The 24,675-nt window shown below is 51.8% G+C and overlaps 3 protein-coding genes across 9 annotated transcripts; 1 reads left to right on the top strand and 2 right to left on the bottom strand.

The window, feature by feature from the left end:
• The first annotated feature begins 444 nt into the window (after positions 1–444).
• Positions 445–9,032, top strand: AGPAT1 (1-acylglycerol-3-phosphate O-acyltransferase 1). Of its 3 annotated transcripts, none has more exons than XM_033216719.1 (7): positions 445–550; positions 5,749–5,957; positions 6,185–6,318; positions 6,651–6,826; positions 6,991–7,086; positions 7,213–7,285; positions 7,794–9,032. In XM_033216719.1, the coding sequence occupies exons 1-7, from the start codon at positions 548–550 to the stop codon at positions 7,964–7,966; spliced, it is 864 nt and encodes a 287-aa protein (XP_033072610.1). In that variant the 5' UTR covers positions 445–547; the 3' UTR covers positions 7,967–9,032. The 3 variants fall into 3 exon arrangements, with proteins under 3 accessions (XP_033072610.1, XP_033072612.1, XP_033072611.1); XM_033216721.1 differs by having other exon boundaries at positions 449–554; XM_033216720.1 differs by lacking the exon at positions 445–550 and adding an exon at positions 1,131–1,452.
• Positions 8,960–12,985, bottom strand: EGFL8 (EGF like domain multiple 8). Of its 3 annotated transcripts, XM_033216715.1 has the most exons (9): positions 12,904–12,985; positions 11,007–11,135; positions 10,656–10,778; positions 10,466–10,575; positions 10,271–10,366; positions 10,019–10,189; positions 9,847–9,926; positions 9,620–9,773; positions 8,964–9,328 (listed from the first exon to the last, which is right to left on the bottom strand). In XM_033216715.1, the coding sequence occupies exons 2-9, from the start codon at positions 11,105–11,107 to the stop codon at positions 9,282–9,284; spliced, it is 882 nt and encodes a 293-aa protein (XP_033072606.1). In that variant the 5' UTR covers positions 11,108–11,135; positions 12,904–12,985; the 3' UTR covers positions 8,964–9,281. The 3 variants fall into 3 exon arrangements, with proteins under 3 accessions (XP_033072608.1, XP_033072606.1, XP_033072609.1); XM_033216717.1 differs by lacking the exon at positions 12,904–12,985 and having other exon boundaries at positions 8,960–9,328; positions 11,007–11,613; XM_033216718.1 differs by lacking the exon at positions 10,019–10,189.
• PPT2 (palmitoyl-protein thioesterase 2) lies at positions 12,613–24,231 on the bottom strand. 3 transcript variants are annotated; one of them, XM_033216712.1, is made up of 9 exons: positions 22,794–23,016; positions 22,257–22,447; positions 21,852–22,005; positions 21,273–21,368; positions 21,078–21,185; positions 18,725–18,808; positions 18,521–18,605; positions 14,908–14,962; positions 12,613–12,985 (listed from the first exon to the last, which is right to left on the bottom strand). In XM_033216712.1, exons 2-9 carry the CDS (start codon positions 22,437–22,439, stop codon positions 12,809–12,811), a joined length of 942 nt encoding a protein of 313 aa, XP_033072603.1. In that variant the 5' UTR covers positions 22,440–22,447; positions 22,794–23,016; the 3' UTR covers positions 12,613–12,808. The 3 variants fall into 3 exon arrangements, with proteins under 3 accessions (XP_033072603.1, XP_033072601.1, XP_033072602.1); XM_033216710.1 differs by lacking the exon at positions 22,794–23,016 and adding an exon at positions 23,403–24,231 and having other exon boundaries at positions 12,614–12,985; XM_033216711.1 differs by lacking the exons at positions 12,613–12,985; positions 22,794–23,016 and adding exons at positions 13,883–14,726; positions 23,403–24,231.
• Between the last annotated feature and the right edge of the window lie 444 nt (positions 24,232–24,675).

Raw genomic sequence — 24,675 nt, 5'->3', positions numbered from 1 at the left:
GTGAAACCCTGTCTCTACTAAAAAAAATACAAAAAGCTAGCCGGGCGAGGTGGCTGGCGCCTGTAGTCCCAGCTACTCGGGAGGCTGAGGCAGGAGAATGGCGTAAACCCGGGAGGCGGAGCTTGCAGTGAGCTGAGATCCGGCCACTGCACTCCAGCCCGGGCGACAGAGCAAGACTCCGTCTCAAAAAAAAAAAAAAAAAAAAGAAAGCACCCCTGACGCCCAATTTCCATGGAAGAAAAGATGTACCCATATTGTATGTTGTGAGAAGGGGTTGTCTCAGCTTGGGCAAGTAAGGAGACTGATAGGAAGGAAGTAGGAAAGAAAAAGTGCAGAGGGAAAAGAGCATGGAAAAGGAAAGGGTCAAGGATGAGGCCAAAGAGATCTCTTTAAAGGCCAGAGAAGGCGGGGGGGGGGGGGGCTGGACTGCTGGGAGATAGTGAGGGACAAAGGGCAAAGGAAACCAGACCAGAGGACTGAAGAGTGAGATGGGGTGAGATGGAGTCATGGAGAGAAAAAGAAGAGAGGTGAACTTAATGCTTGTCATATGATAGGTAGGTGTTTGATAAATGCTTAGAATTTATCTAAGCATTTAGATAATGGGGGACGGGAAGAGGGGTCCTTAAGAATAGTTGCGGGGGCCGGGCGCGGTGGCTCACGCCTGTAATCCGAGCTCTCAGGGAGGCAGAGGCGGGAGGATAGCTTGAGCCCAGGAGTTCGAGACCTGCCTGGGTAATATAGCGAGACCCCGTTCTCCACAAAAAGGAAAAAAAAAAAAAAAGACAAAATTTAAAAAAAAGAATAGTTGCGGGGAATAAGCAGCAGATAACCGGAGTTGAGAAAAAAAGAGACCAAGTAAAAGTGGCAGTTAAAAGAGAGCTGATGGAGAATAAAGGAAGGAATGTGCCAAAGGCGGAATACAGCACCAGGGAATCCAGAACTCAAAGGGAGTTAGAGAAAAAAAAGATGCAGCTGGAGCCAGAGATGGGGGCAAAGGCAGAGGGAGGGCCCGGCTGAGCTCTCTCCTGGGGCGGGGCTCGCAAGAGTACACTGGTAGACGTGGGGAGGAGATGCCTGAGTTTCTGGGAGACGATTGGCAAAACAGGCTGCCCATCACCGCCCTCCACTTCCTGGCCGGCCCCGGAAACCAGCAGGCGTTGGGGAGGGGTGTGGGGGGGAATAGCGGCAGCAGAAGCCCCAGCCCTCAGAAAGACAGCAGAAAGGGAGGGAGGGAGGGTGCTGGGGGGACAACCCCCCACCATTCCTACCGCTATGGGCCCAACCTCCCACTCCCACCTCCCCTCCATCGGCCGGGGCTAGGACACCCCCAAATCCCGTCGCCCCCTTGGCACCGACACCCCGACAGAGACAGAGACACAGCCATCCGCCACCACCGCTGCCGCAGCCTGGCTGGGGAGGGGGCCAGCCCCCCAGGCCCCCCACCCCACTGAGGTGTGGGCGGGAAAGGGATGGGAGGAGGAGGGAAGAGGGTGCTGAAAGCGACTAGGATGAGGGGAAGGGGAGAGATTGGGTCTGGGAGGGCGGAATGGGGGAGAGGGTTGCTGGGGAAAGGAGAGGGGCCGACTGGGAAGAGGGTTGCTGGGTATAGGAGAGGGGACCTGAGAGGGAGGAAGGATGGAAGAGACACGGGAGGGGGAGAAATGGAAACCCTTGTGAATTTGGGACTGGGAGTGTGCACAGGGAATCCTGGAGAGGGAATTCCCTACACCTTCCCCAATTCCTTTTCTTGCCCTTTGACCCCACATGACTCTTGCGGGGGTCATGAGGGGAGAAGGCCAGCAGAATTTGCCTCTTAGGAATACCCTTAGGCCCCTCTGTTTCCATCTAGGCACAGGACCTCTTGTTTCTCAGTGGCCTTCCACACTGCTGGACCCTTACACACAAATGCCTTATGGGAGCCATGTTTTCTACATTGAGTCTGTGTGCCTTTGACATGTTTAATGGCTTGTGTGCAACTAGGTTGTCCCAATGCTCTCCATAGGCTGTGTAGAAATGGTGTGTTATTTTCCATCAGAATTGCCCATTCTCCGTTCTTGTGTCCATGTCTCACATCCAGTTTTGACATGTTCAAGTACCGCATGTGTGTGAGTTTTCATATATTGCACCTGTTTTACAGTTTCCTGTTACTTGCACGTTTTATATTTTGGCATGTTTATTTCAGCATGTGAAGGTTATATACCTTATTTTGCTTTGGCTGACATGTCTGTGGTCCTACCATTTGCAGTAGTCTTCATGTGTGGGATCCCATGGGTCAGCTGAATAGCCTACACTCTCAACCTCTGACTCAGTTGGCCTGTTTGCTGTGTTTTCCCAGTCACAGTTCACAGAACACATGTGTATGCCCCTTTGCACAATACAGTGATGTAACAGGACCACAGAATGTGTGTTATAAATTTGTCATCAGTGTATTTTATGAACCGTATGCTCATTAAATTTGGCCCTCCATTGCATTTCTAAATCTTTGGACTTTTGTTCTCCAGAGAGGGTCACTTAATATCAAGTGTTAGAAAAGAAGGTAACTGGGTCTCCAGGTCTGCAAAGAATCATCCCTGCATGCCTTACCTTGGTGACCTCCCTGGCCCATACCTCTCTACACAAACATTATCTTTCCAGTGACTGTGTACAGTCTGTGTCCATGAGCTTAATACATGTCACAGGGTCAATCCTGCTGTGAACCCCATCGTTGGTATTTATGGACATTATCTTCCATTCTATTCACTGTTCGCACACATTTGATGAGAGCAGCATCTTTCCCTGTGGCATGTTGATCCCATTCTGTACATTTCTCTTGTGAGATGACCTCTTCTTGATTATTGTTACTCTGCCTTCATTATGGCCATGTAGTGCATGTATCTATTCAGAGTCGGTTACCATTAGGCTTCGTGTGTTCGTTACTTTCTCAGTGAGTTTTCTCTTAGTAGTCAGTACTACTCAAGAGGGTAACTATCTAATTTGTGATCAGAACCACCATCTCTGTCATTAGTTGTGGCTCTGTGGGTGTGTATACAGCCTTAGAATCTGTTCAGAAAGTGTTTGTTGAGCACCTCCTCCATCTCCTCTTGTCCTGGTATTGGAGATAAGACAGAGTCCCTGTCCTTAAGCTGCTTACAGCCTAAGGAGGGAAACAAAAATGCCAGTCAACACATAGTGTGTTGTCAAGATCAGTGGTTCTTAAATTCAAGCGCACATCAGACTCACCAGAGGGCTTGTTAAAATATAGATTGCTAACCAGCCACAATGGCTCACACCTGTAATCCCAACAGTTTGGAAGGCTGAGGCAGGAGGATCGCCTGAGGCCAGGAGTTCAAAACCAGCCTGAGTGAGAAAAAGAAAAATAGATTGCTGGACCTAATGCCCAGAATTTCTGATTCAGTAGATCTGGGGTGAAGTCTAATAATTTGCATTTCTACACTTCAAGACCCACTGGTCAAAATAAAAGTGTAATGAAAGCACAGGCCTGGAGGGGTTCGGGCAGCCCTCCAAAAGGTGACACTGAGCTGTATGAGGCAGGAAAAGATCCAGGCATTCCAGCCAAAGGGAACAGCATGTTCAAGGTGCGGAAGCGTGAAAGATCATGGTGTCTGAGGAACTGAAGTGAATCAGTTTGACTGGAACAAAAAGAGTTTTGTGAGGATGTGGTCGAAGATGTAAGCAGAAGTCAACTTGTCAAGAAGAACCTCTAGGCAAGACAGGGAAATGCTCTACGTTTCAGAAAAATTTGTGTTAACAGAAAAATATCTGTGGTTGCTATGTGGAAGATGGATTGGAGGGAGTTAGGAGCCTACTCCACATAGTTCAGGGGAGAAATGATGCTGTTCTGAACTTGTAGGGGCAGTGGGATGGAGCAGCTCAGAAAGCCTACAGTATTCCAACTGACAGAGTCTCCTGTTTCCTCTATTGCCTGTTACCTTCTCACTTGGCAATAGGCTTACCTTTGAGCATAGCCCTTCCTGTCTTGGGAAGACAGTGCCTGTGGCCTCAGTAGGAATGACAGGTATTTGCCTGTACACCCTTTTTGTGAATTGTTACCCTGCCCCCAACAGTGGGGCAGAGTGGAGGAAGGAGGAAGAACCTAGAACACAGGTTCTGTGTTCCTGCCCCTCTTCCTCTTGAGCCCTTTCCTCTCCCAGGGCAAGTGCTGTTATGTCCTCTTTACTCCCTGCCCTCATTTTTCACTTGGTGAGGCCTTACACACTGTGCCTGCCCACGCAAAGTGTCACTAGAAGGAAGGGAAAGGGTGGTTGGATTCATTTGCCTGTGTGGAGGTAGGATTGGTTTTTGTAGCTATTCCAGGTATGTCCATAAGTCTACCTAGGAATGGGGGAGCTGCCTGGGTGGAGAGGGATTTTTCTGGTTACGCATTTACATTCTTTTATCTGTCACTGGGTGTAATTATAAATTTGTGTCTGTGTGTGAACATGTTAGTGTTTGTATGACTGTGTGTTGGCATTAGTGACATGAACTTTTAATCTTGCCATTTGGCCCCTGGGTATATGGCTGTGGGTGTTCTGTCACAGTCACCATATATGCTGTGTGCTGGGTTCGTATATGTATATGCAGTACATACCAGTGTCAGCGTAACCGAGTGGTTAGGAACACAGGCGGCTTAGCTTTAACTCAGGAGCTGTATGATCTCAGGTAAGTTATTTAGCCTCTCTGGGCCTATTTCCTATAAAATGTAAATAATAATAGTACTTTCTAGACTATTGTATGGACCATTTTAAGAGTTTAACTTAATGTATAGACCAGTGCTGTTCTACAGAAATATAATGCAAGCCACGTAAATAATTTTTTTATGGTAGCCACATTTTTACAAGGCAAAAAGAGTGAAATTAATTTTAGTAATATATTTTCTTGAATCTGATACGTCTAAAAGATTATAATTTCTTTTCTCTTTTTTTTTTTTTTTTTTTAAGACAAAGTCTCACTCTGTTGCCCAGGCTGGAGTGCAGTGGTGTGATCTGGGCTCACTGCAACCTCCACCTCCCGGGTTCAAGCAGTTCTCCTGCCTCAGCCTCCCAAGTAGCTGGGATTACAGGCATGTGCCAACAGGCCCGGCTAATTTTTGTATTTTTAGTAGAGACAGGGTTTCACTGTGTTGTTCAGGCTGGTCCTGAACTCCTGACCTCGTGATCCACCCGCCTCGGCCTCCCAAAGTGCTGGGATTACAGGCGTGAGCCACCACGCCTGGCCCAAGATTATAATTTCAAAATATAGTCAGTATAAAAGATTAATAATGGGATATGTTACTTTTTGTTTTTTATTCAGTCTTTGAAATATGATGTGTATTTTACATTTCCAGCACACCTCAGTTCAGACTAGCTGCATTTCAAGTGCTCAGTAGCCACATGTAGATGGTGGCTACCTTCTTGGACGGCACAAGTATAGACCATTATAAGACCCTTACCAGCTACAAGTGTTAGCTATCATTCTTATTGTCATTTATTATGAGGTATCTGTGAGTTGTAGATGTCCATGTCTTGTGTCTCTTGTCTGAATATATCTGGAGCCTTCGGGAAGAGGAATGGGAGAGCAGTCCTGAGCTCTATCTCCACCACCCTCATCCTAGAGAGGCTTCCTGGGAAGGTTTCAATGGGAACCCTGCCCCAGCTTGTTTCTCTCACCCTTGTCCTCATAGCACCAGTCCCCAACCCTGTCTTCTGTGCCTTGCCTACCCCACTGTCCTCCAGAAACCAGGCTGATTGTCCCTTGCCCCATCCCCTGCAGGTGGCCAGAATGGAGTTGTGGCCAGGGGCATGGATGCTGCTGCTGCTGCTCTTCCTGCTGCTGCTCTTCCTGCTGCCCACCCTGTGGTTCTGCAGCCCCAGTGCCAAGTACTTCTTCAAGATGGCCTTCTACAATGGCTGGATCCTCTTCCTGGCTGTGCTCGCCATCCCTGTGTGTGCTGTGCGAGGACGCAACGTTGAGAATATGAAGTGAGGGGCAAGGGGTCTTGGGCAATGAGGGAACCTAAGGGTACAAAGCAAGTAGTGGATTGGGGGAAGGGGGCATGGTGTGTGTAGAAAAGACTGAGAGAGACCAGAGACAGGGAATGGGGAGAGGACTGCAAAGGTGGTCAGAAAGACAGTAGGGTTGGGGGGAGCTGAGGCATGCAGATGGACATCAATGGATCCCACTGGGACCCCTTGCCGTGACCCCACAGGATCTTGCGTCTAATGCTGCTCCACATCAAATACCTGTACGGGATCCGAGTGGAGGTGCGAGGGGCTCACCACTTCCCTCCCTCACAGCCCTATGTTGTTGTCTCCAATCACCAGAGCTCCCTCGATCTGCTTGGTGAGACCCCACCACAGGGCACACCTCCCCCAGCCATGCCTCCCCTCCTGGAACTTTCCCTAGAATATCTTCTCCTTGAGATCCTCAATTCTCCTTCCTCTGGGACATTGCCCCTTTGTCTCCCTCTCAGGCCTTCATTCCCTGGGTAGAACTGCCCTCATAAACAGGGTACATACACCTTTGGTCACCTTTTCCTTCACTTGGGGCTCCCCCTGCCTAGTCTCCTCCACCTCCAGTCCCTACCAGAGTGGGTGATGATCTGGGTGAGGTGGGTTGCTTTCTGTGACACTCTGCCTCCACCCCAATCCTCACCCACCCCCACCCTGCCCAAGGGATGATGGAAGTGCTGCCAGGCCGCTGTGTGCCCATTGCCAAGCGTGAGCTACTATGGGCTGGCTCTGCCGGGCTGGCCTGCTGGCTGGCAGGAGTCATCTTCATCGACCGAAAGCGCACGGGGGATGCCATCAGTGTCATGTCTGAGGTCGCCCAGACACTGCTCACCCAGGACGTGAGTCATCCTGGGGAAATGGGGGATTGGAGGGACAGAAAGTAGAACGGTTGTAAATAAACTGATATGCAGGGCCAATGGGCCTCAGAGGTCCCATTATAACATCACACCTACTCTGACTCCTCCATATGTGTTTGTCTTCCTTGACCTTCTTTCTCCCCCAGGTGAGGGTCTGGGTGTTTCCTGAGGGAACAAGAAACCACAACGGCTCCATGCTGCCCTTCAAACGTGGCGCCTTCCATCTTGCAGTGCAGGCCCAGGTGACTACTGCTCCCTGTTCTGCTACTCAGCTGCCCACCCCCACTATTCCCTCATCCCTGGGCAGGGGCTTATTGTAGGAGTCTCAGAAGAGAGCTGTGAACTGACATGCTTTACTCCTTCCCCAGGTTCCCATTGTCCCCATAGTCATGTCCTCCTACCAAGACTTCTACTGCAAGAAGGAGCGCCGCTTCACCTCGGGTGAGGGCTTTGAGCAGTTCTGGGATCAGGTGTGTCCAGAGAGGCTGGGAGGATATCCCTGTGAGGCAGGGGGATCATTCAGTGTCAGAGCCATGAGATGTCCACACAGTCATCTAGTTTAACCCCACAGCAGCCAATAAGTCTTTACCAAGCCATACCCTGCCAGGTGGGTAGCACTTGGTCCCACCAAGAGAGGCTGTTACTAGTCTAGCAGGAAAGATAAGGCCTGTGTGCACAAAGCTGTAATGAATAACACTCATTCAGCAGTAAATGCCAAACCCAGAGGAGGGGGCCTGGAGGGGTGCTGAGGAGATGTTTGGTCTGGGGATTGGAGAAGGCTTTGTATAGAAGGGCCTCAGAAGTGGCAGCTGGCAAGCCCAGGGATGGTTGTCCAGGGTTGGGGAAAGAGAACTGAAAGGTTGAGGAAAGAGTATCACTCAGAAGCTGGGCCCCACCTGTGGGCAAAGACCTGGGTGGGCAGGCCATGATGGTGCTCCCCTTGCCCCAGGACAATGTCAGGTGCGGGTGCTGCCCCCAGTGCCCACAGAAGGGCTGACACCAGATGACGTCCCAGCTCTGGCTGACAGAGTCCGGCACTCCATGCTCACTGTTTTCCAGGAAATCTCCACCGATGGCCGGGGTGGTGGTGACTATCTGAAGAAGCCTGGTGGGGGTGGGTGAACCCTGGTTCTGACCTCTCCTTCCATCTGTCCCCATCTTCTTCCCCACACCTACCCACCCAGTGGGCCCTGAAGCAGGGCCAAACCTTCTTCATTGTCTGCCCTCTCCCCACTTATTCTCCTCTTTGGAGTCTTCAACTTCTGAAGTGAATGTGGATACAGCGCCACTCCTGCCCCCTCTTGGCCCCATCCCTGGACTCCTGCCTCGGTGCAGTCTCTACTCTTGACCCCCACCTCCTACTGTCTTGTCTGTGGGACAGTTGCCTCCCCCTCATCTCCAGTGACTCAGCCTACACAAGGGTGGGGAACATTCCATCCCCAGTGGAGTCTCTTCCTGTGTGGTCTTCCCTCCCCCTCTACTCCACATTGGCCAGTGGACTCATCCATTCTGTGGAACAATTCTCCCCCACCCCAAAGTCCATGGATTCAATGGACTCATCCATGTGAGGAGGACTTCTCGCCCTGTGGCTGGAAGCTGATACCTAGAGCAGTCCTCCCAGGCTCATCCTGGGAGCTTTCCTCAACACCTTCACCTTCCCTCCCAGTGTAGCCTCCCGTCAGTGGGGGCTGGACCCTTCTAATTCAGAGGTCTCATGCCTGCCCTTGCCCAGATGCCCAGGGTTGTGTACTCTCTGGGATACCAGTTCAGTCTCCACATTTCTGGTTTTCTTTGTCCCCATGGTAGAGTTCTTCAGTGGACCTGACCCCACTCAGCCCCCTGCAGCCCTGCTGCACCATTTCACCAGACACAAGGGGAAGAAGCAGACATCAGGTGCTGCGTTCACTTCTGTCCCCTGGGGAGTTGGGGAAAGGAACGAACCCTGGCTGGAGGGGATAAGAGGGCTTTTAATTTATTTCTTTTTCTGTTGAGGCTTCCCCTTCTCTGAGCCAGTTTTCATTTCTTCCCGGTGGCATTAGCCACTCCCTGCCTCTCGCTCCAGACCTGTTCCCACAACTGGGGAGGTAGGCTGGGAGCAAAAGGAGAGGGTGGGACCCAGTTTTGCGTGGTTGGTTTTTATTAATTATCTGGATAACAGCAAAAAACTGAAAATAAAGAGAGAGAAAGATCTGGGTGCTTGGTGGTTGCATTTGTTAAGGAATCGAAGAAGCAGTTCTTGCCCAGGCAACCTGCCCCCAGCCAGAAGACTCAGGGATGGGCCAAGAACACAGGCCTCCCCCTTTCTTCAGCTCTCTGAAGTTTCCATTGTTCATTGCTCTTTGGTGGTTGATAGCCTTATCTGCAGCTCACAGTCGGCCAATCCCAGAGGATTAGTGGGTCTGGCTTCTGTATAAATTAGGGGTGCTGTAGAGGCTTCTTATCGATGATTGAGGCCAGGGCCCAGGCTGTTGTCCTCACAGGAGCCTGGTTAATGACATGGCAGACACAGTGGCTGTGGTCAGCCTGGAGTGGACTACACTGCCACTCTCACCAAACAGTAAGTGAAACTATTGGGCTGGGGACAGGATTTCAGAAGAGAACGATGGTGAAGTGGAGAAGCATGAGAACAGTGAATGTTGGAGAGGGGGCTTGGAGAAAAGAGGGCATGCTTGAATGGGGAGGGGGCTTGGAGAAAAGAGGGAATGCTTGAATGGGGAGGGGTCTTGGGGAAAGTTGGGGAATAGAAGTCAAGGTGGGAGGAATGTGAGGACTCACAGGCACCTAGCCTCTCCTCCAGCAGCAGCACCTGGTCGCTGAGCGATTCGATGCGGTCACCCCGGCCCCACAGCTCAGCCACCTGTTCTGGCTGCAGCTCTTCAGGCGGCATGGGCAGCACCGCTCGGACCCAGGCCCCAGCCTGACTGGCCCACTACAAAGGAAGAGATGCCTCAGGGTATTGATAGTGACGTCTGGCCTCGCCCCACCCAGCAGGCTTAGCTTACCTGCTCCAGCCGCTCTAGGCGCCCTCGCAGCTCGCGAATCTCCCGCTTCAGAGCGCGCTCGTCTTTTTCCGCCTCCCGAACTAGGGACAAAGAAGACTAAGAACATAACCACTGCCCAAGTCTGGACGCCTGTCCCAGGTTCCCCCGGTGGCCTGTATTCCTGCCCGCTCACCGGCCACGCTGAGTATGCTGGCACTGGTTGGGGGTTCTGGGGACCCCTCCATGCAGGTGCGCCCGTCCAGGCCTAGCACTAGGTCGTGCGGGCAGCCGCAGGTGAAGCTGCCTGCCGTGTTAAGACAACGGTGCGAGCAGAGGGTGATGCCGGTCCTACATTCATCCACGTCTAGTTACCGAAAAGAGGAAGGGGCTGAGAGAGGGGGCGGGGGAAAGTGCCAGAATAGGTGGGGAGGACAAGCTGACTCACCCACATGACAGTGCTTTCCTCCCCAGCCGGGGGCGCACTCGCACTGGTCAGGCCTAACGCAGACGCCTCCGTTCTGGCAAGGCTTGGCGCAGATGGCTGCAGACAGAGAAGTGGGGTTCAGTCTCGAACCGATGACCCAGTTCCCCAGCTCCGTGGGGCGCGCCTCCCCGCAAGGCCTGGAAGACCCAGCCTCACCTTCACAGGTGAGCGCCCCTGGGTGCCGCTTCTTCCAGCCCTGGCAGCACACTGCATGGGTCTGCTGCACCTCCCGCCTCACCTCCCGCCACGTAACGCGGTACGTGGTCCTGGAACGCAGCGCCTGGCTCAGGACCCTTAGTACCGGTCCTGGTCGGGGTTCTTGGGGTCCCATCTCCCCATCCCTCACCTGTAAGTGCTGCAGATGCGCCTCCCAGCGCACAAGGTCAGGTAGGGCTTGTACACTGGTTGGCTGTAGGACTCGTTATAGCGGAGCGGAACCACCAGTGTCTGCTTGGAGCAGACTCCCTGACTGCCTCCATGCCAGAGGATGAGGTGGGAGAGATTGAGTAGGCCAGGCCCTGGGGAGCCAGGAGTCCCACTTCCCTCAAGAGGCTATTGAGGCCCCGCTCTCCCTCCAGATGACAGCCTCTCACCCCCATTCTAAACTTTCAGTTAAGTTTTGCCTCCTGTCAAGCCCCATCCCCAACAGAAGGCTCCCGAGAAGAGCTCACCCGAGTCCCACCCCCTCTGTTGTCACCTCTCTCTGAGGAATCCACCCTTGGTCCCCTCGCCTGATATCAGTAGCAGGAGGAAGGAGAATCCGCCTAAGAGAGTCCACAGCTCAGCCCTGGACCCCATGATTCTCTTTGACGCTGGACCCTACAGGCTGCAGGCAAGAAAAGGTTAATGGATGTCCGTCCCCTCTCCTATTAATTTCTCCAGCACCAGTCCCTCCAAGGGCACTCTGCAGGTGCCCTCTAAGGGAGTCAGGACATTCATTTTTACGTATTAGCCACCAGAATTGCCCACACCTGTGTGTACAACCCAACGCTATCCTATCCTTAGCATATCATGATCCATTCAGCATCATAAAAGCTCACACCGCAGCACACTCCCTCCACCTCCCTTCTAACCTACTTCTAATCCCCTCTGCACAACCTGGAGGGACACACAGTCAACCCTCCCCTTATGACCCTCCTGTCTTTTATTTTTTTTAAGGAGTTTTGCTCTTATTGCCCAGGCTGGAGTGCAATGGCACGATCTCGGCTCACCGCAACCTCCGCCTCCCAGGTTCAAGTGATTCTCCTGCCTCAGCCTCCAAGTATCTGGGTTTAGAGGCATGTGCCACCACGCCTGGCAAATTTTTTTTTTTTTTTTTGAGACGGAGTCTCGCTCTGTCACCCAGGCTGGAGTGCAGTGGCCAGATCTCAGCTCACTGCAAGCTCCGCCTCCCGGGTTCACGCCATTCTCCTGCCTCAGCCTCCCGAGTAGCTGGGACTACAGGCGCCGCCACCTCGCCCGGCTAGTTTTTTGTATTTTTAGTAGAGACGGGGTTTCACCGTGTTAGCCAGGATGGTCTCGATCTCCTGACCTCGTGATCCGCCCGTCTCGGCCTCCCAAAGTGCTGGATTACCGACTTGAGCCACCGCGCCCGGCCTTTTTTTTTTTTTTTTTGAGACAGGTCTTGCTCTGTCGCCCAGGCTGGAGGGCAGTGGCATGATCTCGGCTCACTGCAAGCTCCGCCTCCCGCGTTTATGCCACTCTCCTGCCTCAGCCTCCCGAGTAGCTGGGACTACAGGCGCCTGCCACCGCACCCAGCTTTTTTTATTATTATTATTTTTAGTAGAGACGGGGTTTCACCATGTTAGCCAGGATGGTTTCAATCTCCTGACCTTGTGATCCTGTTTTATTTATTTTTTTGTTTTGTTTTTTTCTTTAGTAGAGACAGGGTTTCTCCATGCTGGTCATGCTGGTCTTGAACTCCCGACCTCAGGTGATCTGCCCGCCTTGGCCTCCCAAAGTGCTGGGATTACAGGTATGAGCCACCATGCACAGCCGACCCTTCTGTCTTTAACATGCCCTCTTATAACTTCATACTTTCAAAACCCTCGCTGAGTGGGCATGGTGGCTCATGCCTGTAATCCCAGCACTTTGGGAGGCCGAGACGGGTGGATCATGAGGTCAGGAGTTCGAGATCAGCCTGGCCAAGATGGTGAAACCCCATCTCTACTAAAAATACAAAAAATTAGCTGGGCGTGGTGTTGGGTGCCTGTAATCCCAGCTACTTGGGAGGCTGAGGCAGGAGTATCACTTGAACCGGGGAGGCAGAGGTTGCAGTGAACCAAGATCGTGCCACTGTACTCTAGCCTGGGTGACAGAACAAAACTCCGTCTCAAAAAAAAACAAAAAACAAAAAAACCCTAGCTATATACCCTCACACCATACACATAAACCAAGCACCTGGAAACTCCACACCTTTCACACACTGCTACTCCCCTCACACACCCACACCATCACATATGCCCTAAATGCACATCCCTTGCTCCAACAAAAAACCCCTCAACTCATGCCCACCCTAAGTCTCTGAGTAAACCCCACTCTTTCCCCATTGAAATTCTCTCCCCACCTGCCTTCCTCTCTCTCTCCATTCCCACCTGGCTTCTCCTTTCTCCTGGGAGGCTTCAGGCAGACCAGCCTCAGCAGAAGCAGCTCAGACTGGTGGGTGGGCCTGGCAGGCTAAGAAGGAGAGGAGGGGCTGGGCCAGAGAGTCCTCCCATTCCTGCCCCCTCCCACAAGCCTCCTCCTTAGCTCCAGCAGGGTCAGCTCAGTAGGGTCAAGTCCCACCACCCTCATCCCCACCCCAGCAAAGGGCTCCCTAGAAGTATCTTTCCAACCCTCTGAGGCCCCTATTTCTGGACTCCCCAAATCAGAAGCTACAAGCTCTGTAACACCACCAGTACCCCCTTCAACCCAACACAGACTAGGGAGAGTTAGGGGGCAGAGAAACAGCTGCAGGGAACAAAGCAGGTCAGGTTATGGGAGAAAAAGCAAGATCAGCTGAGGAAAGCTAAAAGGGCAAGTCGTCACAAAGGGCCAGGGGGGCAGCCCAGGGCACCAAGGGGAAAACTGACCCCCTCTCTTGAGGACATTTGTTAGGGCTTAGGGGGAGCAGAATTGAGTCAGCCACCACCCCCCATGCCAGAGCAGACAGGGCCCTATTGTCTCAGCCAAAATTCCTTCTTTCAAGGAAGAGGAGGCTCATTGTCCAACCCTACACCCAGCTCTGGCCCACAAAGCTCAAAAGGGGCACAAAAAATGCCCACCCTGACCCTCTGCCCCCTCGTCTAGCCTGGGGGTGGCAGGCGCATTCCACCCATGAGGCTGAGGCCCAAACCACTGGAGCCCTGAGCTTAACCCCCCAGTCTTAGGGACTGGGAAAGGAAAAGAATTGTCTTCAGCAGGAAAGAACCCACAGAGAATCAGGAACCCACAAAGAATGGGCATTGAGAGAGAGCGGAAAGACCAAGGGGGTCCCCACCCTAAACCAGGCATCTGGGCACCCAGGCCTCAGGCTCCATCCCCACCCTCCTTGGGGAGCCAGGTCCCCTCCACCTGGAAATGAGCCACATCACACTGAGGAAATGGAACTTTATTTCCATAAATACAGGCGTAACACCCATTCAAGGGTAGTTAAAAGAGGGCCTGGGGCCTCAAAGAAACTGGGCTCTCCCAGGGGGGTACTCCAACACTGATCATAGGGACTGGGGGATCCCCAAACCTGAGATGGGCCTCATAGGCCACAGATATTCCCCAACACTGACACTTCAAAAGTGGAACTGTCCCCATAGGGGAGCCTCAGAACCCCACTCTCATGGGTAGTCTCTCTTAGGGGTTAGGAGGGCTGATGACAGGGGACTTCAGAGAAAAAAGGGAACATGGGGAGAAGAGAAGCTAAAAATGTCCTGAGTGGCCTGGAAGGAGACCCCTGTGGTGGGCAGGGGGTGGGTTCTCCTCCCATACAGCCAGATACGGAGGAGCAGCAGCAGCAAAAGCAGCCACAAGTTAAAAACATGGTTTCTCACTTCCCAACTTCGGCCTTGAGAGAAAGGGAGAGCACGGAGCAATCCCCCAAATGAGAAGACATGAGGTAGGGGAGGCCTGGACTTGTCATTCACGGAGGAGCAGAGGAAGGGGGTTCTGGGAGGCCAGGTTGGTGGGGGATAATATGGGAGCAATGAGGTGGTCACAGGCACACCAAAGCCTGACATCTGCTTTCCAAGGCCATCACTTGGTCTCTGGACTGAGGAGTTCCTGGGGACCCCTGAATATATCCTCAGGAGAGCCAAGGTTCAATGCAGGTCTCATAAAGGGTACGGTTGGAGTGCCAGGCTGTGTGGGAGATCCCGGCCATCGGACACCTCACTATGGCCCCCCGTGCCAATAGAGTCTTCAACCCAAAAGAATCCCGCAGATAAACCTTCAAGGTGGTCGAAGGGGCATGGAAGAATGGAAGAGACACAAGGAGAGACAAAGTGAGTTACTGCTGGGATCCTGGACCTCCTCCCCACAGGGTGAACCCTTCAGCTCAGGAGTCACAGAGAGGGCTCTGGAATAAGGTGGGACAGTGGATGGAAGGGAAGTAATCCCAGGGGGCTCACCAGTTGCTCCTCCATCTCCAGGACCGTCTCATTTGCATCATAGAAACCAAAGAAGCTACAAAGAGATTTGTGGGGAGGTTATCAGAAGAGCTGGAGAAAATCTGGCTGGGCTCAGTGGCACATGCCTGTAATCGCAGTACTTTGGGAAGCCAAGGCAGGCAAATCACCTGAGGCCAGGAGTTCGAGACCAGCCTGTCCAACATGGTGAAACCCCATCTCTACTAAAAATACAAAAATTAGCTGGGCATGGTGGCAGGTGCCTGTAATCCCAGCTACCCAAGAGGCTGAGGCAGGATAATTACTTGAACCCAGGAGATGGAGGTCTCAGTAAGTCAAGATCAAGCCACTGCACTCCAGCCTGGGTGACAGAGTGGGACCCCCGTCTCAAAAAGGAAAGGAAAGGAAAAAGGAAAAAAAAAGGAAGAAATCAAGGTGGGCCAAGGTCCCAAAGGAACTCAAGGCCTACTGGGGAGACAGGCAGCAAGGGAGGACACTCAAAAATATCTCACTGGATATAATGTATCTCATGAGGTGATACACTGAAGATACGATCTCACTTCTGTAGAAACCCAATCAAAAATGCATTACTGGCCAGGTGAGGTGGCTCACACCTGTAATCCTAGCACTTCGGGAGGTCAAGGCCGGCAGATCACCTGAGGTCGGGAGTTCAAGACCAGCCTGGCCAACATGGTGAAACCCCATCTCTACGAAAAATACAAAATTAGTTGGGCGCAGTGGTTCAAGCCTGTAATCCCAGCACTTTGGGAGGCCGAGGAGGGTGGATCACCTGAGGTCAGGAATTCGAGACCAGCCTGGCCAACATGGAGAAACCCTGTCTCTACTAAAAATACAGAATTAGCTGGGCGTGGTGGTGGGCGCCTGTAATCCCAGTCACTCGGGAGGCAGAGGCAAGAGAATTACTTGATTCTGGGAGGCGGAGTTTGCAGTGAGCCCGGATTGCGCCACTGCACTCCTGCCTGGATGACAGAGTGCAACTCCATCCCCCCCCCAAAAAAAAAAAAAAGATTACCTAAGCATGAGGAAATATCCAACCCACACTGAGGGAAATTCTACACAATAGCTGATCAGTATGCTGATATCAATGTCATATTAATGTCATGGACAAAGACTAAAAATCATTCCAAATTAAAAGATACTAAAGAGGCCTGGTACAGTGGCTCATGCCTGTAATCCCAGCACTTTGGGAGAGCGAGGTGGGCAGATCACCTGAGGTCAGCAGTTCGAGACCAGCCTGGCCAACATGGTAAAACCCCATCTCTACTAAAAATACAAAAATTAGCTGGGTGTGGTGCCGTATGCCTGTGATCCCAGCTACTCGGGAGGCTGCGGCACACTTGAACTTGGGCGGCAGAGGTTGCAGTGAGCTGAGATCGCACCACTGCACTCCAGCCTGGGAGACAGAGTGAGACTTTGTCTCAAAAAAAAAAAAAAAAAGAAAAAGGCTGGGTGTGGTGGCTCATGCCTGTAATCCCAGCACTTTGGGAGGCCAAGGAGGGTGGATCACCTGAGGTCAGGAGTTTGAGACCAGCCTGGCCAACATGGATAAATCCCGTCTCTACTAAAAATACAAAATTAGTTGGGCATGGTGGCGGGCACCTGTAATCCCAGCTACTCGGGAGGCTAAGGCAGGAGAATCACTTGAACCTGGGAGGCGGAGGTTGCAGTGGCCGGAGATTGTGCCACTGCACTCCAGCCTGGGCAACAAGAGCAAAACTCAGACTCAAAAAAAAAAAAAAGGATACTAAAAAGACATGACAGGATCATGCAACTCAAGATCCTGATTTGGATCTTCCACTGGATATTATTTTTTTCTATAAGGACAGTGGAAAAATTTGAATAATCTGTGAGCGTATATTCAGGGCAATTTGAATTTATGTTTATTTTTAAACATAACATTAAAATATATAAATAAATGTATATATATTGAGAGAAAAAAGATATTAATGTAAACATGACAAAATGTTAACATTTGAGAAGAGAAAAGTAGGTGAGGAGTATACATGTCTGCTTTTTGCTATTTTGGTAACTTTTTTTTTTTTTTTTGAGATAGGGTCTTACTCTTGTCACCCAGGCTGGAGTGCAATGGCAAGATCTCGACTCATTGCAGCCCTGACATCCCAGGCTCAAGCGATTCTCGTACCTCAGCCTCCCAAGTAGCTGGGACTGCAAAGGCGCACTACCACGCCCAGCTAATTTTTGTATTTTAGGTAAAGACAGGGTTTTGCCATGTTGCCCAGGCTGGTCTCAAACCCCTGGGCTCACACCTTGGCCTCCCAAAGTGCTAGGATTACAGGCGCAAACTTTTCTTAAGTATGAAATTATTTCAAAATAAAAAGGTCTTAAAATCTTTTTTTTTTTTTTTTGAGATGGAGTCTTGCTCTGTCACCCAGGCTGGAGTGCAGTGGTACCCTGTCGGCTCATTGTAACCTCTGCCTCCCAGTTTCAAGCAATTCTCCTGCCTCAGCCTCCTGAGTAGCTGGAACTACAGGCATGCGCCACCATGCCCAGCTACTTTTTGTATTTTTAGTAGAGATGGGGCTTCTCCACATTGCCCCGCTGTTCTCGAACTCCTGACCTCAGGTGATCCACCCGCCTTGGCTTCCCAAAGTGCTGGGATTACAGGCGTGAGCCACCACGCCCAGCCAGATGGAGTTAAAATCTTTTAATTAAAAAATATTGGCCAGGCAAGGCCGGGCACAGGGGCCACACTTTCTCCCTGGGGGGTTCTTCCACCCAGAGCACAACTCTCTCCTTCACTTCCTTCAGTCTCTAATTGAATGGCGACTCTTCCAGGACTTTGGCCACTGTAGAAAATAGGCCCCCGGTCATCCTCTAATCCTTTCCCCTGCCTTATTACCTGACATATATATTTGTATATATGTATCAGCAGTCTTACAAACTAGAATATAAGCTACGTAACATTAGGGACTTCTCTTTTATTTACCACTGCATCCCCAGGGCCCAGAACAAGCCTGAGCCCATAATGTTGAATAAATATTTCTTGAGTGATTCAAGTAGCCCAAGTGACATTACAGATCACTCATGGTGACCTATAACACAGGCAAGCACATAGTACCATGGAGTCATGGATATTTTTCTAAGGAATAGGATGGAGGGGACAAAGCTGGAGGCTGTTATAATAGTCCAGGTAAGTAAAGAGGTAGTAGGAAATGTGATAAAATGGCATAGAACTACACACACACATTGAACCAATGTGAATTTCCTGGTTTTGATATTGTGCTATAATTACATAGGATGCAACCACTGGGGGAAGCTGGGTGAAGGGCCTCTCTATACTATCTTTGCAATTTCCTATGAATCTATAAGAATTTCAAAATTAAAAGTTTTTATAAAGTGAGGGAAGGGGTGATAGGGATGGAGAGGAGAAGTGTCAGCAGGACTTAGTGACTGGCTTGATACAAGGGGTTGGGATATGACTCCCAGGTTTTGGTCTTGGGTGACATGATGAAATAGGGGGAGGCGCACTAACTAAAAGGTGGAAGGAGCAGGCCAGTTTTAGGCATGAGATAAAGACCGATTGGGGTTGGGGGATGTCTTTAGCCGATCTTCAGGCCACACAATCCCTTATTACCTGGACTGCCAGGGAGTAATAACACCATCATCAGGGCCCCCAATCAGCACCAGGTGGCCCACACGAAGAAAGTTCTTCCGCCATACTGTAGGATGGGAAGAAGAGAGGCTGAATCAGCCACAGGGGTCAGGATAGGTTGGAGAGGGAGACATAGGGAGTCAAAGAAGCAGAAAAAGCAACACAGGTAGGAGCCTGACTTCTCACCTGTGGCATTGGGATGGTCTCTTTCCCCATTGATCAGGGCCAGGAAGCTGCTGGCATTGAGGTACAAGTCATCGTGGTGGGGATCTGGGTACAAAGGGCAGTTAGAAAAAGAAGTAGAAAAGGGAGGCAAGACTGGTGGTGAAAAGCCCAATAAGGAAGCTGCAGCAACAGTCAAGGTGGATAGTAATAAAATAGTAGTGATAATATGGGCCAGGTGCAGTGGCTCACGCCTATAATCCCAGCACTTTGGGAGGTCGAGGCAGGTGGATCACTTCTTGAAGTCAGGAGTTCGAGACTAGCCTGACCAACATGGCAAAACCCTGTCTCTACTAAAAATACAAAAGTTAGCCAGGCGTGGTGGTCCATGCCTGTAATCCAAGCTACTCAGGAGGCTGAGGCACAAGAATCACTTGAACCCAGGAGGTGGAGGTTACAGTGAGCTGAGATTGCAGCACTGCACTCCATCCTGGGCAACACAGTGAGACTCCGTCTCAAAATAATAATAATAGTAGTGATAATAACTGTAAACATAGTAACAAGTACTATTTTTTTTTTTTTTTTGAGACAGCCTGTTGCCCAGGCTGGAGTGCAGTGGCACAGTCTCAGCTCACTACAAGCTCTGCCTCCTGGGTTCATGCCATTCTCCTGCCTCAGCCACCCAGGTAGCTGGGACTATAGGCGCCCACCACCATGCCCAGCTAATTTTTTGTATTTTTAGTTAGCCAGGATGGTCTCGATCTCCTGACCTCGTGATCTGCCCGCCTCAGCCTCCCAAAGTGCTGGGATTACAGGCGTGAGCCACCGCGCCCGGCCTCACTTTTCTTTTTTTGAGACGAAATCTCACTCTGTCACCCAGGCTGAAGTGCAGTGGCACAATCTCCGCTCACTGCAACCTCTGCCTTCCAGGTTCAAGCAATTCTCCTAACTCAGCATCCCGAGTAGCTGGGATTACAAGCGTGTGCCCACACCCAGCTAATTTTTTTGTATTTTTAGTAGAGACGGGGTTTCACCATGTTGGCCAGGCTGGTCTTGAGCTCCTGACCTCAGGTGATCTGCCCACCTCCGCCTCCCAAAGTGCTGGGATTACAGGTGTGAGCCACCACACCTGGCAATAGCAAGTACTTTTATCTAGCATCTACTATATGAGCCAGGTACTATTCAAAGTACATTGCATTCATTTATTGATTTAATCCTTACAACCACCTGGTGAAGTACATGCTATAATATTTTACAGATAAGGAAAACTGAGTAACAGAATGGTTAAGTAACTTGCCCAAAGTCACCCAATAGGGTAAGATTCAAACCCAAGTATTCTGGTCCCATGGTCTGGTCTAGAGATTGGCAAACTGTGACCAATGGGCCAAATCCAGCCTACTACTTGTTTTTGTAAATGAAGTTTTATTGGAACACAGGCACATTCATTCACATATGGTACATGCCTGCTTTCACACTACAACAGCAGAATTGAGGAGTTGTGAAACAGACTCTATGTCCTACAAAGTCAAAAATATTTACTCTCTGGCCCTTTATAGACAAGGTTTGCTGACTCTCGCAACAGACTAAACCTTCTAAGGCAATAAGGTGACACACTTAAAACATTCTGGGCTGGGTGCGATGGTTCACACCTGTAATCCCAGCACTCTGGGAGGCCGAGGCGAGTGGATCACCTGAGGTCAGGAGTTTGAGACCAGCCTGGCCAACACAGCAAAACCCCATCTTTACTTAAAATACAAAACTTGGGCCGGGCGCGGTGGCTCAAGCCTGTAAAACCAGCACTTTGGGAGGCCGAGGCGGGCGGATCACGAGGTCAGGAGATCGAGACCATCCTGGCTAACACTGAAACCCCGTCTCTACTAAAAAATACAAAAAACTAGCCGGGCGAGGTGGCGGGCGCCTGTAGTCCCAGCTACTCAGGAGGCTGAGGCAGGAGAATGGCGGTAAACCCGGGAGGCGGAGCTTGCAATGAGCTGAGATCCGGCCACTGCACTCCAGCCTGGGCGACAGAGCGAGACTCCGTCTCAAAAAAAAAAAAAAAAATACAAAACTTAGCCGGGCGTGGTGGCGCCTGCCTGTAATCCCAGCAATAGCAAGTTGCTACTAGAGGAACTGAGGCAGGAGGATCGCTTGAACCTGGGAGGCAGAGGTTGCAGTGAGCCGAGATCTTGCACTGCACTTCAGCCTGGGCAACACAGCAAGACTCCTTCTCAAAAACAAAAAGAAATTCTGAACAGAGCCTGTTCAAATAGCTCAATAAATGTTAGTTATCTTTATTGTTATCACTGCTATTGGTTGTAGCAGAGGTGGAAGCAACTGACCTGATCCATGGAAGCCCCAGTTCAGCGTCCCCACTCACCATGCCAGTAGTTGCAGATGGAGAATTCCTGGCCCCAGGGGCTATAGCAGATCCGATAGAGGTTAGACCGCATGGAGGTGGGGAACAGCCACTTCAAGTAGTCCGTGTCTGGCAGGAGAATGGCAGTGTTAAGTGACCATAAACCTCTGTTCCCCCAAAACTCAGGGCATTCTATGGGGTCTAGTGCCCACTCACCTCCATACTGTCCCATCTGTGGAGAGGAGAGGGAGATGAAAGAATCCACATTGTGATCATCCATGACAGAAAGCAGAGCCCGGCACACAAGGCCCCCTGTAGGCAGAACACCACATTGGGCAGACACTTAAGGACAGCAAAGCCAGCAGCACCCCCCACCCCCACTGCCACACACACACACACACACACACACACACACTGTACATAAAGGAGACTGAGGCTTACGGAAGGCAGGCACACCCTGTGCCAAAATGTCACATATCATGTAAGTGACTGAGCCCGAATTAGGTGCTGGGCCTCCTGCCTCTAATTCTAAGATGTTTTTACCTGCCCCATTTGCCCTTATGTCCAAGAACCATGGGTAATAGGAAGCAAAGGGGCAGCAGTGTAGCGAGCTTCCCTCCCATTCAAGACAGAGATGAGACCCAGGTGCTGAGGGAAGTCAGAAAGGAAGGGCTCAGGTACCAGGGTTGTGCCTGGAGCAATGTGGTTCAGAAAAAGGGACACTAGGAAGTGTCCCTCAGATAAGGATCAAGCCTCAGATAGGGCTTAGGAGTTAGGGGCAGGGGAGTCGCCTACCCTGCGAGTAGCAGATGAGATGCACCCCTTGAGGGGCCTTTGCCATGATGGGGACCACAGCCTCTCGGAACCCTTGCACCTGTTCCCACAGGGGTCGCAAGCTCTCTCTCCCATCGAAGAGATCGAGCACTGTCACCACAGTCCCGGGGTGTGTCTGTGGGAAGGGGGCAATGCAGCCACCGGGGATAGGCTAAGAAGCTCCCACACGCCACCCCTGGCCCGCATCCACAGGTCTATTGTACCCTGCTAGAACCAGGGATCCCGTCCCCCAACTCTCCCCCACGCCAGCACCAGCTCCCTGAGGAACTGGGCAGGCCCAGAGGGGTGGCTTTCAGTTCCCCGCTCTCCCTCCCCTGCCACAGTAGACGCCTCTAACGCCCTGCACCCAGGTATCCCCTGCCAGACCTCATTGATGTATTCCAGCAGGTGGCGGAAGCTGTAGGAGCTGTCGAAGAGCCCATGCACCACGATGACCGGCTTGTAGGACGCGCGGTGGGGCGCGGGGGCTGCAAGCAGCAGCAGCGGCAGGAAAGGTAACAGGAGTAGGACCCACGCCGCGGGGAGCCGCTGCCCCCAGAGCCCCAGCATGCTCCCGCCTGAGAAAAGGGTGATAAAGGCCTGTGAGAGAGATGGCAACACCCTCCTCCCTCGGAACAGACGCCTGGCAATCAAGCCACCTCCTCTCGGTCCCACACCGAGTCCCTCACCATGTCCCTGTCACAAAATAGCCTACTTTTAACTTACTCCAACCCTCTCCCTACAAACACACCCCCCTACCACGTTGACGCACCAACGCGCACCCGAAGTCCCGCCCCCAACTCAGCGTTCGGGGGACCTGTTCCCTAGCTTCAGGGATGAATGCATCTCCCCAGCCATGAACAACGCGGAGTTCTGTAATACCCCAGCAGCAGCCCAGGCCCCTTGAAGAGTGCAAACTCCCACCTGGCCTGGGTCCGTAGGCCTCGCTCCACCCGCTGTTTACTTCTCCCAAGACTGGAACCCACGGGGGAGGGGGAAGGGTGAGGAAAGAGAGCGCAGGGGAATGACGGATGGGAGGGGGAAGGGCGGGCTGCTTGGGGTCGCGCAAATCCGTCACGTCCGGGGCTTTCTCTGGCAACCGCGCGAGCGTTCCCCGCAACACTGACCCAGGACCGGAGGGGCAATGGAATATTCCATTGCGCTCTTGGTGCTGGGGAGGAAATAGGCGGAGCGATCCATTTAGGCCAGTGGGGAGAGGAAAAAGCAGCAAACATATTCTGGGAATGGAAAGAAGGCCTCTCCAGGCTTCGTTGCCCCCAGCGACCCAAAGGTCCGATTTCCCCCCCTTGATTCTCCCCACTTCCCAATACAGGCGTCTGGCTCGCAGCGGAACACGAAGTTTTCATTCCCCAAGGGGCGGCCGGGGGGTGGACCAGGGAAAGGTAGTCCTCTGCATTTTGCCGTGTGCTGGGTGAGTGGCAGGGTGGCCTGGAGGGCTGATGCCAGCCCGGGCTTGCCCCTCAATACCCACCCCCACCCCACCCTCCAGTCCGCCACAGGTCAGCGACTTACAACTCTTCATTCTGAAGTGCGTGTAGTGCCCTTGTCTCCAGAGACGCGGAGAGTCCTCGAGGCCCCTTGAGCTAAGTGCAACCTGGCCCAATTTCTCCTGCCCTACTCTACTGCCCTCCCTATAAGCGACCCACCCCCCAAGGGGCGGAGGGCGCATAGGGATGCGCTGACTCATGCCCTTGTAATTTCGACCAGTCTTTCAACCTGAGCGACCCCCACAATCTGGTTCTCTGAGTTATCTGTGGGTGGCTCCCTACCGTGACCCTCAGGCGTCCCACCTCTCCGCCCATAATCCCTACCCGACACCCTAGAGCCTCAGGGCTTTTACTTGTTAGGGCTTTTACTTAGCATTTAAAGACGTTTTTCTAGACAGAAGGATTTCTCAGCATGTCTGAACCCCTTTCTCTGTCGACAAGGTCATTGCTTGGTCTAAATTTGTCTCAATCAAACCATTTTGCGCTCGGAGTGGTGTAGAGTGACGATGGGGTGGCGGTAAGGGGTTGAGGGCTCACGCGAACGCCTAGTGACCAGAACGACTGGTGTGAAGCCGTGATCTGACTCTCTGGAGCCTGGGACTGGTTTCAGCGAGAGCCTCTGTACTGCTCTGTAGTCTCCGCTAGGACATGGACGAAAAGGGACGCAGCCGGGAGAGCGACTGCCCCAGGTGGGGGCTGGGGGGGCGTAAGGGAAGAATAATGATTATCTGGCTGTGTTTTTGTTTAAAAAAAAAAAAAAAACTGGTGTAAATCTACATAGACTTCCTATCCTTGCTCCCTTCACCCACCCACGCGCTCCCAAGATGCAATAAGCAAATAAAAAGACTAATAACGCTGTACCGCAGGTCGACTCAGGAGGTGGAGATGCGTCTTGGTGGGAGGTGGCTGGTGGGAGTAGGGGGGTTTAGGGAATGGATCTGAACATTGACCGGCCCGGAGACTCTAAGCAGCCTCTTTAAAAGCAAAGGGAAAGTGGGGGAACGAGCACACATTACCAACAGAGCTGCCAGAAATGAGCAGTTAAGTCATACTGCCTACCCCCTCCAAAAGAGCTTCAGCTCCTTAGTCCTGGACGAAGAAGGTATGTATGCACACCGCCCAAACTCTCTCTCCCTTTTCCCCCCAAGGCCCAGCTCCCCCCGAATTACAGACCTGGGCCTCTCTCTTTACTGCTAGGTTGGAAGGTTCACCATATCCTGGGAACTTTTCAGACCATCGCAGTTCTGAACTCTGCACAATTCTCTCTCACACACAAGTATTTATCTCTTCTAAATAGG

The sequence above is a fragment of the Trachypithecus francoisi genome, unplaced genomic scaffold (genome assembly GCF_009764315.1).
Source record: "Trachypithecus francoisi isolate TF-2019V2 unplaced genomic scaffold, Tfra_2.0 Lachesis_group10, whole genome shotgun sequence".
In the NCBI taxonomy this organism is placed as follows: domain Eukaryota; kingdom Metazoa; phylum Chordata; class Mammalia; order Primates; family Cercopithecidae; genus Trachypithecus; species Trachypithecus francoisi.
This window is presented reverse-complemented; position numbering and strand designations above follow the sequence as displayed.

What these genes read in the sequence shown, in the direction of transcription:
- AGPAT1 (XM_033216719.1), top strand. An exon ending in CGCAACGTTGAGAATATGAA is followed by an intron (nt 5,958 to 6,184) that starts GTGAGGGGCAAG and finishes GTGACCCCACAG; the next exon opens with GATCTTGCGTCTAATGCTGC. An exon ending in GGAGCGCCGCTTCACCTCGG is followed by an intron (nt 7,286 to 7,793) that starts GTGAGGGCTTTG and finishes CCCTTGCCCCAG; the next exon opens with GACAATGTCAGGTGCGGGTG.
- EGFL8 (XM_033216715.1), bottom strand. Translation starts at nt 11,107, where the DNA reads ATGGGGTCCAGGGCTGAGCTGTGGACTCTCTTAGGCGGATTCTCCTTC. An exon ending in GGTGGATTCCTCAGAGAGAG is followed by an intron (nt 10,779 to 11,006) that starts GTGACAACAGAG and finishes GCATGGAGGCAG; the next exon opens with TCAGGGAGTCTGCTCCAAGC. An exon ending in CAGCATACTCAGCGTGGCCG is followed by an intron (nt 9,927 to 10,018) that starts GTGAGCGGGCAG and finishes CTTTGTCCCTAG; the next exon opens with TTCGGGAGGCGGAAAAAGAC.
- PPT2 (XM_033216710.1), bottom strand. Translation starts at nt 23,577, where the DNA reads ATGAGTCAGCGCATCCCTATGCGCCCTCCGCCCCTTGGGGGGTGGGTC. An exon ending in GCACTTCAGAATGAAGAGTT is followed by an intron (nt 22,448 to 23,402) that starts GTAAGTCGCTGA and finishes CCCTTTTCTCAG; the next exon opens with GCGGGAGCATGCTGGGGCTC. An exon ending in TCTCATCTGCTACTCGCAGG is followed by an intron (nt 21,369 to 21,851) that starts GTAGGCGACTCC and finishes TTCTGCCTACAG; the next exon opens with GGGGCCTTGTGTGCCGGGCT.